General features: G+C 34.5%; 1 protein-coding gene across 1 annotated transcript; it reads right to left on the bottom strand.

The window, feature by feature from the left end:
* Window positions 1–10486: 10486 nt before the first annotated feature.
* LOC132286049 (NDR1/HIN1-like protein 6) lies at window positions 10487–11844 on the bottom strand. Its single transcript, XM_059788303.1, has one exon. It carries the CDS (start codon window positions 11534–11536, stop codon window positions 10718–10720), a length of 819 nt encoding a protein of 272 aa, XP_059644286.1. The 5' UTR covers window positions 11537–11844; the 3' UTR covers window positions 10487–10717.
* Window positions 11845–14216: the final 2372 nt, after the last annotated feature.

Here is a 14216-nt window from a genome sequence, read left to right as displayed (position 1 = left end):
TGTCGGCAGAATCACTATTTCAACAGTGCTCCTGACAAGGAACTATTCATCTACGGTAACCGTCGGCACAAACGACAGGAACAGTAACTCACTATTCATCAACAGTTAAAGGCAGTCTGAAAAGTCAAAAGTTACTTTTTGAAAGCCAGAAATTGCGCCTCAGATGTCTCTAGTCTCGCCTATAAATTCAGTGGTCAGTCCCATTGTACAACAGGCTTCGTTTGAGAGAGAATTTAGGCTTCATTATATTTTCTCATTGTAATATTCAGTTCAATTCTTTTTCATCTTCTCAGAGTGTAATACACCAACAATATGCTGTATACATCAGACTACAATCAGTTACATTAAGTTTGTAAGTCATATCTATTTTCAGTAATACAAGTTTGATTCAGTTATTTATTTTGTTATTACAATATATATCCTGGTCGGTTATACACCGCCTTAATTAATTTATTCTGATATATATATATATATATATATATATATATGATATTATATATATGTATAAAGAGTTATTTTCAAGCTGACTAGTCTGACATATTACAACTGCCTCTCACAACCACAACCAGATCAAGAAACACAGACATCACGTGCGCCCAAATCTATGCCACCCCTCCACCCTTATGCAGATCCCTTTGTTATATATTTACACCTTTTTTTTTATTTTTTTTTTATTGTGTACATATATACACATGACATGCATAACATGTCTTTTGTATGTATATAACTATGTATGCATAAATCAAAGGTTGTCTATTAAAAGTTCGAATTTCACTAAAAACAAATTATGGATAATAGGAATGTATGTTAGCTTTAAGTTCAATAAAAATAAAATAAATTAAACTAAATGATGTATGCATAAGAGATATATTAAAATAACAACAAATAAACAATTAATTTTTACTTCTATCCGGACACCCACTATTATAAAAAAATAAATAAATAAATAAAAATAATAATAATTTACTTCTATTACCAAATGTTCTTCTATTACCAAATGTTCTTAAAGAAGTTTATGGGCGGTCTGTGGAGAGTGCCTTGGAATGAAGTGAGAGTGGCATGCACGCAAAGGAAGAGCCTTAAAATGAATGGGCCCACATGTACCAAGTAAGGAGGGGCCTAGTTAGATTTGGATGGCTCACATATCCATCCCCATCACGTACATCATGCTGGTTCCCTTTGACTTTATATATATTTCAAAACAATTTATTAGATACAATTAACTAAGCCCTAGATTATTATTTTTTTTAACTAATCGTCCATTTGTTAAAAAATAATGACATTGAAATTTTTATTAAGTAAGAAATTTTATTGAAAGAAGCAAAGTTCTTCATTGAATAAAAAATAAAGTAATAAGTTTTTTTTATTTTTTTTTAATAACAGTGGAATTTTCCAGAACTCCACTCCTAAAAAATAAATCAGAAAACACTCACGAGAGCCGAACAACAATCCCATGTAAGTTAAGAAAAATTCAAAAAGAAATAAGCCATCAATTCGCAAGCCTCTTTCAATTCCCATATATATATATTCAAGGACCAGAATAGAGAATGGGCAAAAATAATAAAATATTAAACTTTTCTATCATAATTCTATTCATTGTTTAGATAAAACTAAGTAGATGACAATATGACTTTCCCTTCTAAATTACAAAGTAGAATTTCAAGTATTTAATGACATATATACAGGGCTAATACCCAGTACATATATATGTGTATACATATATCAAAACTTCAACATTTATTTTTGGGCTGAAGAAATATTAATATTCAAAGAAAAATAAAAATAAAAAATATCATGAAATATTAAAATTCTTCTGTTACATTTTCTGTTATATTTCCTTACTATTTCTACATGATATAAAGTACGAAAAATGAATTCATTTTCATTGTATTGTTTACTCACAGTAATCGCTAACCGGAAAAGATCAAAAGCAGTTTTACTTTTTCAACAACATGCTTGCATTAATTTTCCTTTACGCATGCAAAAACAGAAAAGAAAATCATTTTTCGTAATTGATATCACGGAGTTGTGACAATATTTGATATCACATGCTAACACAACTCGAACATGACATAAAATAAGTGCGTTTGAATTTAGTTTAATCGTGTACGGATCATAATTGTGTCGACCCGTATTGACACTGTAATTAAACGTGTCGTGTTTGTATTTAACTCTCCAACTCGTTTATAATCGATTAATCCATTTAACTAAACATATCATAATCGTACTAAAAACAACTCATTTAACTAAACGTGACTAATAGATTTGTTATGTTCATGTCAAAAATAACTTAAATGTGTTGTATTGTGTTGAGTTTTAACTTATTTACGTATGTTAGATCGTGTTATTCCTATATAATCGTATTGTGTTCGTGTTAAGATCTTTTAACAAGAATAATAATCGTGTCATGTTTATGTCACCTCATTCAATAGAATATTTATTTCTTGACACAATACAAATACGATATGCCAACACGAATTGCGTTCCCTACCCCCTTTAAGCCACTCTTAACCGTCAACATTTCCTTTGTAGATGATAGATACTACCATCTGGATGATGGCCATTGCCTCTTTGTCTTCTTCATTACTTGAAACAACCATTAACCAAAAAAAAAAAAAAATGAAAAATTAATTTCGCGGTTGAAGGTGGCACAAGAATGTCACAGTAACAAATAAAGTTTGTCCAACTCATCCAGTTTATCTTATGCTGGCAGAATCCAACTCATCCAGTCAATGCTTTATAGCATGGTTAACTACTGGTCTAACTTGTTTGTGCTACCCAAATCGGTCCTAGCTGAGGTCAACAAAATAATCAAGAATTTCTTATGGATAAGAACAGAATTCAAATACTCAGGTGCAAAATTTGCGTGGGGTAAGGTGTGCCAACCCAAGGAATGCGGGGGCCTTGGATTTCGAAGTTTGGAAATTGCAAATGGATAAGGTTACAATTGATTCGGGATAGGTGCTTCTGGACTTTGAGCATCCCACAGAATTGCTCTAGCAACTGGAAGAGAGTCCTACAGCTGAGGGGGGTTGCAAGGAACCTAATTAGATGTTCGGTTGGCAATGGGGACCTCACCTATTTCTGGGAGGACAATTGGCTACCGGGTGGGCCTCTCAATTCCAGAATTCCTGAGGAGGTCAGAATCATCTCAGTAGTCTTACCTGAACTCACCAATCTTTGCCCGCCGACTACATCGCCGGATTCAATTGTGTGGATTCCCTCCCCCTCCGGCTCTTTCTCCATGAGTCATACAATCGGCTACCTTGAGACGCCTCATCCCCCGAGACACTGGAACAATCTTCTGTGGAATTCTCTATCGGTGCCGAGGTGTAATTTCTCACTTTGGCTTGCGGTGCAAAATCAACTTCCTACACTTAACAGAAGTAGCATGAGAGATATGCAGGGCTCAAGGCTGTGTCTGTTTTGCAATCTAGTGAACGAATCACACGATCATTTGTTTTTCGCTTGCACATTCACAAGGCCCTTATGGGTTTTTCTGCAGTTCAAGTGCAATTTCATCTCCTCGACTTCTTGATGGACTGGTTTTGTTGATTGGGCTTCACAGCGCTAGGCAGGTCGGAATCTACGAAATGCAGTGAACAAACTCATGCTCTCAACCACCATCAACAGGATCTGGATGGAAAGAAATGGAAGAGCCATTAAAAATCGAAGTTGCAATCAATCAGCGCTCCTCAATAAAATTACAGATATGATAGGCAGAAGCTTCTATCGAAACAAGTACGGGACAATCGGCAAGACGGGTGATGCTTGAATGGAATCTCCCAACTTCGTTCATCCGGCCGCCGGCAGAGCCACCAGATGGTTTGAGTTAGGGCGCCGCACTGAGTTTCGCCCTTTACCCTTGCACCGGAATGAGTCACGGCTTAGACATGAGTAGTCTTCAAAACCTAGACTAGGAATGTGTTTGCTTGGTGATGGGCTGGGCCTGAGGTGTTACTCTTGTTTTTCTTTGTTGGTCTCTTTGTTATTGGGCTGTCTACAATTCGTGGGCTATGTCCATGTATTCTGTTTTGCTCCATAGTTTTTTTTTATAAAGTTCATTTACCTTCCAAAAATAAATAAATAAATAAAATAAAGTTTGTCCACTGTTACATCAGTAAACCTATGAGTGAAACATCCATCCATATGTCGTTGATTTCAGTACTTGCACTTTGTTGTAGCTTTCATGCAACTTTCTAATTAATGATCACACAATTTTTATGCTCATCAGCTTCTTCTCTTTCTGCTGCACTGCCATTCACATCACTCTTCGGGTCCCACATGCAACAAATTAAGTGAAATGTCCCTTTCAATTTGTCTTCAAAACACACAAACTATTTTCTCACAGTATACCAAACCACATGGACATGGATTAGTACAACTTGCTCCTCTAATACAGTAAACAAACATAATATAAATATTTCAGTATTAATATAAAAATCTAAAAAAAATTATTACTTTACAAAACTCAAACTCTAACACCAATTTCAAAATATTTCAATTTTTCTTTATTAAAATAAAAAAATATTAATTAATTAATATAAAAAGAGTTACAAAAAATTGTAGGTTTATTTATTGTTACAAGCTTTAAATCAATAATTAAAATATATATATATGAAAACAAAAATTATATAAGTTATAAAACGTGCGTGCCTTTTCTTAATATGTATAAATAGATAAAGATACAGGACTAGAGATTAGACCATAGCACCACCAAGTTTACAAATTAAATACAGCCCAAAGCCCAGCAACCTACGAGGATTCAAAAACTCAAAAGCCCAACAACCCAAGAGGAAACAAACTCAAAGGGAACCAGGACAAAGGATTCCAACAACACTCTGCAACGTGAAACATGGAGATTAGCTCCTCAATTTCTGCGATCAGGTGGCTCTGCTGGTGGCCGTTCAGGTGAAGGATGGATCTCTCAGAATGATTATTAGACGTTTCTCCACGACCTATGTGTAGTTATATAGCCCTTTTGGGCTGTTATGGCCGGTATAATAGACCTAGTAAAACCTAACTTGTATCTTTTATATGCAAAATAGTAACAAAATAAATATGATGATGAACTCGAACTAAGAGCCTGGGACAAACAGAAACTAATGAGCCCAAAAGCTAGGCCCATTAGTTTCTAGCTCCATATATCAATTGAATTTTTATTTTTTTTTTAATAAAAAAAGGGGTACAATCTTAAAACTCTCATGTAGTGCAAAATTTATTCATATGAGCGCAGAGAGAGAGAGCCAGCGTGCTTCTCTTGTGACAACACTGCAGAGCGAGTGGCTCTTCTAGGCGGGCAGTTGTGTGACATGGAAGGCCTTTACTCGGTATCAAAGCCAGGTTTCAACATGGGAGGGGGGCGAGAATAGAGATGGAGGCGATTGGGGAGGCTGAAATGATTTGCCCTAAAAATATACATAACATAAGTGTTTATTTACAAGTGTTTGCTTTCTTATAATTTTTAGGTTTAGAGACCATAAGATTGGACTTTAGTGTTTATTTTTAAGTGTTTGCTTTATTATAATTTTGAAGTTTAACCTACATAAGATTGGGCCTAGATTATAAGATTGGGCCACAATATATATATATATATTGGATGGAAAGGGAATGGGCTAGCATAGTCCTCTCAAGTCTCAATGTGTCAGTCGGTCAGACCCAGCCCCAGCCCCATTTGGCCCAACACGGTTACCCCATATTAATTGATTATTTTTATTGTTGTTTTTATTAGAAAAATATTCACGCAGGACTTGAGCAGTCAGAATTTCTACTTTAACCTCCGATATCAATTACTTTCTCTTAGTAAATTTTATTTAACCTCCAAATTAAGGGTAAAACAAATGGAATTATTTTTTTATTTTTTTTTTATAACTTTCCAAATCAGAGTCGCACTCCTAAGAGAGTTAGGATTCTTCATAAGCCTTTAGTACATGCACGCTGTTTAATACCAAATCCAAATCCAAATCCAAATCCAAATCCACTTTTATCCTATTCCTACTCAAATACTGTTCCTTATATATATATATATATATGATCTATGACCTACGAACTAAATATCAGTCTTTCTTCTATAATTAGCTACTGTCATCACCCTCTCTCTCTCTCTCTCTCTCTCGATCCACTAAGTAGTAACTAGTATTATCACACACCACCTGTCCCTCTTAGTTATTCCCTAATGGATGCAACAAAGCTGCAAGTTAAGAGTCTAGGTCTTATTAGCGGAAGGAATGATCAGTCACTGCCTTCCATTCAACTTTCCCTAAATTTTAAAGTGGAAAAAACTTATATCTCTTCAGATGGGTCCTTCAAAACCAATATCAGACGAGACCTCATCGCACAAATCTCGAAGCAGTTTCTATGCGAAACCCTAACCTACGATATGATATCCGGAATGATTTCTGGAATGAACGTGCCATTTCCACTGGAGGGATTTCAATACAGACCATATTATGACCACGAAACAGTGCATGAGCTTGACAAGCTCGATGATCTAATTAAAATTGTCATGGATGATGCTCGTTGGACGGTCGCTAAATTCTCAAATTGTGGCCGAAAGATACTGGTTTTGAACATCAACATTGAGAAAATAGTGATTTTGCCTAGTCATGAGATCCAAGCAATGGACTGCGCAAAGGAGATGGAAAAACGTGTGCTTGAACTCCACCAATTTGTTTCCTGGATCGTAAGGGCATGGCCTGGTATGGATTTTGATGGCATATGGAAAGAAATAGCAATGAGAGTGAGGAACACTGCACCAAAGAAAGCTCACTTGGACAAAAGATATGAAAGAAACTTGCTCTTGTCATTGATGGATCGGACTATGAGAGAGTATTTGGGATATGATAGATCAGTGCCTGCAAGTACATCATCTATCGCGAGATTGGAGACGATCAAATTTGAAGAGAATAATAATAGAGGGAAAGTGTGCGCGATATGCAGGGATGATATGTTTATTGGGTCGGAAGTGACTTGCTTGCCGTGTTCTCATACATACCATCCGGTCTGCATTTTGGAATGGCTCAAAAGGAGTCACATGTGTCCCTTGTGTCGCTTCGAATTGCCAAGCCAACCACATAGAGCAATTTAAAATTTTTTTCCCTTCCCTTTTTCTGGTTTTCTGTTATATATATGTATGCAAACTACTGAATTTTAATTTTGCATGATTATAGAATGTTTTTTGCAGTAGGATGTAATTGACTTGAAAGCCCAAATCTGGAATATATATTATAAAAAAGTAGTTGATGATTTTTTTGGTAAGTTACTCTTATAAGTAGAATTTATATATTTTTTCTAATGTGATTGATATATCTATAAAATTATACATGTCCAACAAAGACGAATACTTAGGTAACACTTCAAGAAATTAATCAATGATCGAATATAGTTCTCATTGATGTAAGGCAGAATGCAAGGCATTAAGTACTTTGCTCATCAGCATGTGCACAACAAATGCTACATACTGACCATATATAGCAAGTGACTCTTGAAATTTTCATGAAAAAGTTATTAATGACTTTTAAATCCACTTATTTATTTTTCCTGCTCTGTAAAGGAATTTTTTTTGGCTCCCCTCTACATACAAATTCATTGAGCATGATATGTATGATTTTGTTTGGAGACATGTTTATGTGTATAAGCATGTGATGGGATCAATTGTTCATTAGCATGATATAACGAACCAAATTCAGGATCCTTAATTGAACCTGAAGTTATCTAAGGATATTACGAGTATTTTCAATATTCAAATATAATTTATAAATCATACTAAGCTTTGTAGTACACCGTAATATCGTCAAATGGGTCGGGACGACCACAAGAGAAGAAGAAATGGAAATTGGTGTGTGATTTAATTGAACCCGCAAACAAAAACAGATAGAAAACAACGAGGACCAGTAGGTTCACTAAATCTATGACAGTTCTTTGAAAGCAAGAAGAGAACCCAAATCAAACTCTCCCTCACAAATCCAAGAGAAGTCCCCTGTAATATCATGAGAAGTGTATGTATAAAGAGTTATTTACAAGCTGACTAGTCTCACATATTCCAACTGCCTCTCACAACCAGATCAAGAAACACGGATATCACGTGCACCCAAATCTAAGCCATCCCCTCCACCCTCATCCAAATCCCTTTGTTATATGTTTACCCCTTTTTTTAATTTTTTATTTATTGTGTATATATATACACATGAATGGTGTATATATTTACACCTTTTCAATAAAAATAAATTAAATTAAACTAAATAATGTATGCATAAGAGAGATATTAAAATAACAACAAATAAACAATTAGTAATTTTAACTTTCATTACCAAGTGTGCCTTGGAATGAGCCAGAACCTGAGATGAAGTGAGAGTGGCATGCACGCAAAGGAAGAGCCTTAAAATGAATGGGCCCACATGTCTCTACCAATTAAGGGGCCTATTTAGATTTGGATGCCGCACATTTCCATCCCATCACGAACATGCTGGTTCCCTTTGACTTTAGATACCATTATTTCAAAAGAAATTATTAGATACAATTAACTGAATGTATTCTTGATTTTTTCTTTTTCTTTTTTTGTTTTAAGCTTTCTTTTTTCTCTTCTTATTATTATTATTTTTGTAAATATATACTCACATATTTACAAATGTTTACCATGCGATTCCAACTATGCATCTATTCTTAGAAAGGAAAAAAAAAAGAGAGAGAGATTATACTAATGGACTAATCGTCCATTTGTTAAAAAATAATGACATTGAAATTTTTATTAATTAAGAAATTTTATTGAAAGAGGCAAAGTTCTTCATTGGATAAAAAATAAAGTAATAGTTTTTTTTTTTCTGTTTTTTAATAATCGTAGAATTCTCCATGACCCTTTAAACCCACCCCTAGAAGATAAATCGAGAAACACTTACGAGACCCAGACAATAATTCCCATGTAAGTAACGAAAAATTAAGAAAGAAATATGCCATCAATTCGCAAGCCTCTTTCAATTCACGTATATATTCAAGGACCATAATAGAAAATGGGCAAAAATATTAAACTTTTTTATCATAATTCTATTCATTGTTTAGATAAAACTAAGTAGATGACAATATGACTTTCATTTGATGATGTTTCCCTTCTAAATTCCAACGTAGAATTTCAAGTATTTAATGACATATATACATGGTTAATACCCAATACATATATATGTGTATACATATATCAAAACTTCAACATTTATTTTTGGGCTGAGGAAATATTAATATTCAAAGGAAAAAAAATATATATATATATATATACACACACACACACATATATCGTGAAATATTAAAATTATTCTGTTACATTTTCCCTCATATTTCCTTAGTATTTCTACATGATATCAAGTACGAAAAATGAATTCCTTTTCATTGTGGTGTTTACTTTTACTCTCACAGTAATCACTAATCGGAAAAGATCAAAAGCAGTTTTACTTTTCAACAACATGCTTGCATTAATTTTCCTGAAAGCATGCAAAAACAGAAAAGAAATTCATTTTTGGTACTTGATATCTTGTAGGGGTGACAATATTTGACATGACATCCTAATATAATTAGAACACGACATGAAATAAGTGATCATAATTGTGTCAACACGGTAATCAAGAGTGTCGTGTTCGTATTTGACCCTCCAACTCATTTATAATCAATTAATCCGTTTAACAAAACGTGTCGTGTTCGTGTTACAAATAACTCATTTAACTAAATGCGACTAATAGATGTGTCGTGTTTTTGTCAAAAATAACTTAAAGTCTTAACTCATTCATTAAATGAGTTACGCGAGTCATGTCATGTTATCCATATATAATCGTATCGTGTTCATATCAAGATCTTTTAACACGAATGATAATTGTGTCATGTTTATATCACCTCATTTAACAGAATACTCATGTCTTGACATGATACGAATACAATCCGTCAACACGAATTGTCACCCCTCCTTAAACGACTCTTTAACTCTAAACATTTCCTTTGAAGATGATAGATAGTACCGTCTCGAGACAATTATTTAAAAAAAAAAAAAAAAAAAAACACTCTTCTTCCTCTGTTAGAACCTTAATACAAAATGAAACATTAATTTCGCAGTTGAAGGTGGCACAAGAATGTTGCAGTAACAATTAAAGTTTGTCCACTGTTACATTAGTAAACCATGAGTGAAACGTCCATCCATATGTCATTGATTTCAGTACTTGCACTTTGTTGTAGCTTTCTTGCAACTTTCTAATTAATGATCACACAATTTTTATGCTCCATCAACTACTTCTCTTTCTGCTGCACTGCCCATTCACATCACTCTTTGGGTCCCGTATGAAACAAATTAAGAGAAATTTCCCTTTCAATTTGTCTTCAAAACACACAAACTATTTTCTCATAGTATACAAAAACCACATGGATTAGTACAACTTGCTCCTCTAATATGTGTAAAAAGAACTATTAGCCATTGTTTTTGCTTGAATTAAAATTATTTGAATAAACAAGGATATAGATGGAGAAAATCTCAATTATGAACCCAAATAATTCTTTCATATTACAATTCATTGAGCAGAAAGATGCAAGCTTCATTATATAGAACCAAAACATAAAAGTAAAAAAAGAAAAATTATAATCCTACCCCTCCTCTTCTTCTCAATTATAATAACAACCTCAATTTCTCAAATACTTCACTATCAAACCCCCCCAAAAAAAAATATATATATTGAGTACTTATTTAAGATCAAAAGCTCCATTTCCAGATCTGGATCCGAAGATCAACCTTACATTTAGCATTAGAGGTTGAAGCAACCGACGGAGATTTACCTTTTGGAGGCTGCCCATGAATTCCTTCACACGAAACTCTGATCCCCACTTTCTTGCTCTTCAATCCTTCCATCTTCACCACCACCATCGTGTCCATCACAATTTTCAGTGGCAACCCACTGCTCGTCTTCTTCAGATCCGATCTCAGAGACTTCACAGACTCTGCATCCAGAACTTGCGAGACACTGGAGAGAGATGATCGAATGAAGGTGATGTTACTTGGGCCACTGGTGAAAGATGGGAAAGACCCATTTCCGATCAAGACCTGGTTCGAAATGGTGGTGATGGTTAATGGGTCGTAGAGGAATGTGAGTTTCTTGTTGGGGTTTTTGGTGGAGAGGGTGAGGTTGAGGAGGGTGGTGAGGTGGGTGATGTCGTCGGAGGAGGTTGAGAGGTTGAAGCGGCCGATTCGGAGGGCGGAGACGGTGAATGTGGGACGCTGGGGGCGGTAGAGGACGTAGACAGCCGCGCCGGATATGGCGGCGACGAGGAGGAGGGCGGTGAGGAGGATGAGAGACCAGAAGAAACAGAGGCAGAAGCACCGGCCGCAGCTCACGCGGCGGCGCTGGCTGCGGCGGCGGTAATTGGGTTGGGGACGGTAAGGGGGGCGCGTGGGATTGTAAAGTTGGGATTTAGTGGCCGGGAACGGTGGTGGGTTGGTGGCGCCATTGGTGGCGGTGCGGGCGGCGGGGGCGGCGCCGTTGGGCTTGGCTGAGGAGTGGACTCTGTCTGTCATATTTGGTAGAGCTAGAAAGAAAAGAATAAGAAGATGATTGTGAAGACCTCAAATGTATAAAGTGTGTGAGAATTTAGAGAAGAAGAATTGTGTGTGTGTGTTCGTGTGTGAGAGAGATTGAGGAACTCTCTACCCACAAGGGATGCCTCCACCTCACCAAAATGTGGACTCTCTCTCTCTCTCTCTCTCTACTTTCTCTCTCTATGATGCAACCTGTATAAACTACTTTCTCTCTAAGAAATACAGTATGCAATATGAGATGTGGAAATGGGTTCTAATTTTGTTAGTATTATCATATGAAAAGGTTGGACACGGGAGTTTGGGAGTGTCCTAAATTACAAATATATATATATATATATAATAAGAAGAGGACACATACCCTTACGTTGAAGTTGCTTGTGCTTTACACGTGGTAAGTAACGCGGGACCAGGTTTTTTGGTCTGGTTGGTTGATTAGATAATCATGGATTAGGAAGTTAAGATTAAGACCATTAACTATAAACTGGTGAATAAATTCAATTAATTGTTCTAATAGACACTTGTCACTATATGATTGTCTCATTAGATTAAGTGTCTATATGATTGTCGAATAAGATTAATAAGTGAACTATACGACAAACTTGAAATCATTTCATCAAACTGATTTATTAATTATATTTATGTTAGGTTGGATGACATGAAATTGATTCTTGAAAAAAATTTATGCTATTAAATTTATTATGAAATTCATTTTCACCAAATAGATGAGATTGCATAAATAAGAAGCCAAACCACTTCGTATTAGTTTAGTACAATTATTTTGAAGAAAACAACTACTAATTCAAACAAATAGTTCAAAGCATATTAATTTCATTCCATTTAATTAACGAGGCTCACACTCTTGCTCAATAAAGAGTATAATAAACTCGGAAGAGTCTCACTCGCACCGATTCATATTCCCTTTTGTGTTATTTCACTTTATGTCAGTCTTGTGCCATTACATTACTTATTATATGTAATAATTTTTATATCAGTCATGTAATAATTACATTATATCACTTTTGCAATAATAATTTTTTTAAATATTTATTGTACTGTCTAAATACTGCACAAGATTCCTTCTAGGTATGCTTGTCAACGTATCGAATTTAGATTCGGATGATCAAATTCATATTCAATTTGTTAAGTTAAAGAATTATCGGATTCGAATCACTAATAGGTTATTAAATTGAATGTTCCAATCCATATCAATATTCGAAAAAAAAATATTCTAATACATATCATATTTAGCTCGGATTCAGATTGAATTTGATTTCAGATTATTCACTAAGATGTATAATTTATAAAGTTAGATGGAGTGAAAAATAATTAATACTCCGCGTATATATGTTGGTGCATAATATAAATATGCAAACAAATTAATATAGTGATAAATAATTAACATATATATATATATATATATATAATAGTAGATAACTAATATAAAATATATTCTAATGTAATAAAATATATATATTTGATTTGTTAATGTAACATATTAAAAAAAAAAAAAAAAAAAAAAAAAAATTCAAGTCATATATGGATAATCAGATCAGATCGAATTCCAATCTATGAGGCAGGGGATCCGGGTTCCTTTTCTATAATTGAGTTGTTCTTCCGAGTTTGGATTTCAAATAATTGTCCAAGTTTAACAATGCAAGTTACTTGAAGTGTAAAGTAATAGTAATTAGTTAATTAATACTAGTAGTAGAAATACACAGTGATTAATGAGCATTAACTTAAGAATCAAGTCAACCAAACAAACGAATTAGTGTTGTTCTTTTCAAGGTTGGAGTGTCTTTATATTTAACGTGCACAGAAATCTATTAGAAAGATTAATTAATTATGCTAAACGAAGAGGGTAAGCTTACTTACTACTCACTAACCAACCCTGTGAAAACACTACGTAAGTCCTTTTTCCAACTTTGAGGATGGCCCTAATCACACCACTTCTAGTTGTAGTAGTCAAACAATTTCGGTCCCATTTGAAAGCATCCCAGGCCCAACAATTCGGTTGAAGAGTTGGACTTGAAAACCATTTTTCATTCAAACAATGAAATATGAAACAGAAATGAAAATGGTATTCAAAGTGATGTTGACAGTATTCTTGCAGGTCAAAATAAAATAAAAACTCCGACCTAACCCAATTCAACCCGATCTCAATTCGTCCTTAATTTTTTAATTTAGGGTTGAATTCGGGCTTACAAATAGGATTAAAATTTTGGACTGAATTCGGATTTCCAAGTCCCGTTGTTATCAGATTAGATTTCGGGACATTGTAATAACAAATTAAATAACCTTTTGTTATGTTTGGGAAAACTGAATCGGTGCATTAAATTTGGAATTGAAATAAACTTAGTTCAAATTTTGTATTAAATTTTTTTCAATCTCAAATTTAAGACGCCGATTCGATACTGCCAAACATAAGATTAACTTTTTCCAAACTAGAACAATTGAAAGTTTTGACATGACATAATAACAAAATGGATCAAAAGCTAAGTTTAATATGTCATTACATAATACCATAGTCCATACTCAGAAACACCAAAAGTTAACAAGTGCAATATTGTAAATTCAAAATCTTAAAACACCAATATCCGATTCAGTGCTTGGGTTCGGGTTTTGTAATTTGGGGCGGCCTTCGGATTTGCACAACACGGTG

Source organism: Cornus florida, unplaced genomic scaffold (genome assembly GCF_030987335.1).
Source record: "Cornus florida cultivar Cherokee Brave unplaced genomic scaffold, ASM3098733v1 CherokeeBrave_3.0.0_Hap2_Chr11, whole genome shotgun sequence".
Lineage (NCBI taxonomy): Eukaryota > Viridiplantae > Streptophyta > Magnoliopsida > Cornales > Cornaceae > Cornus > Cornus florida.
This window is presented reverse-complemented; position numbering and strand designations above follow the sequence as displayed.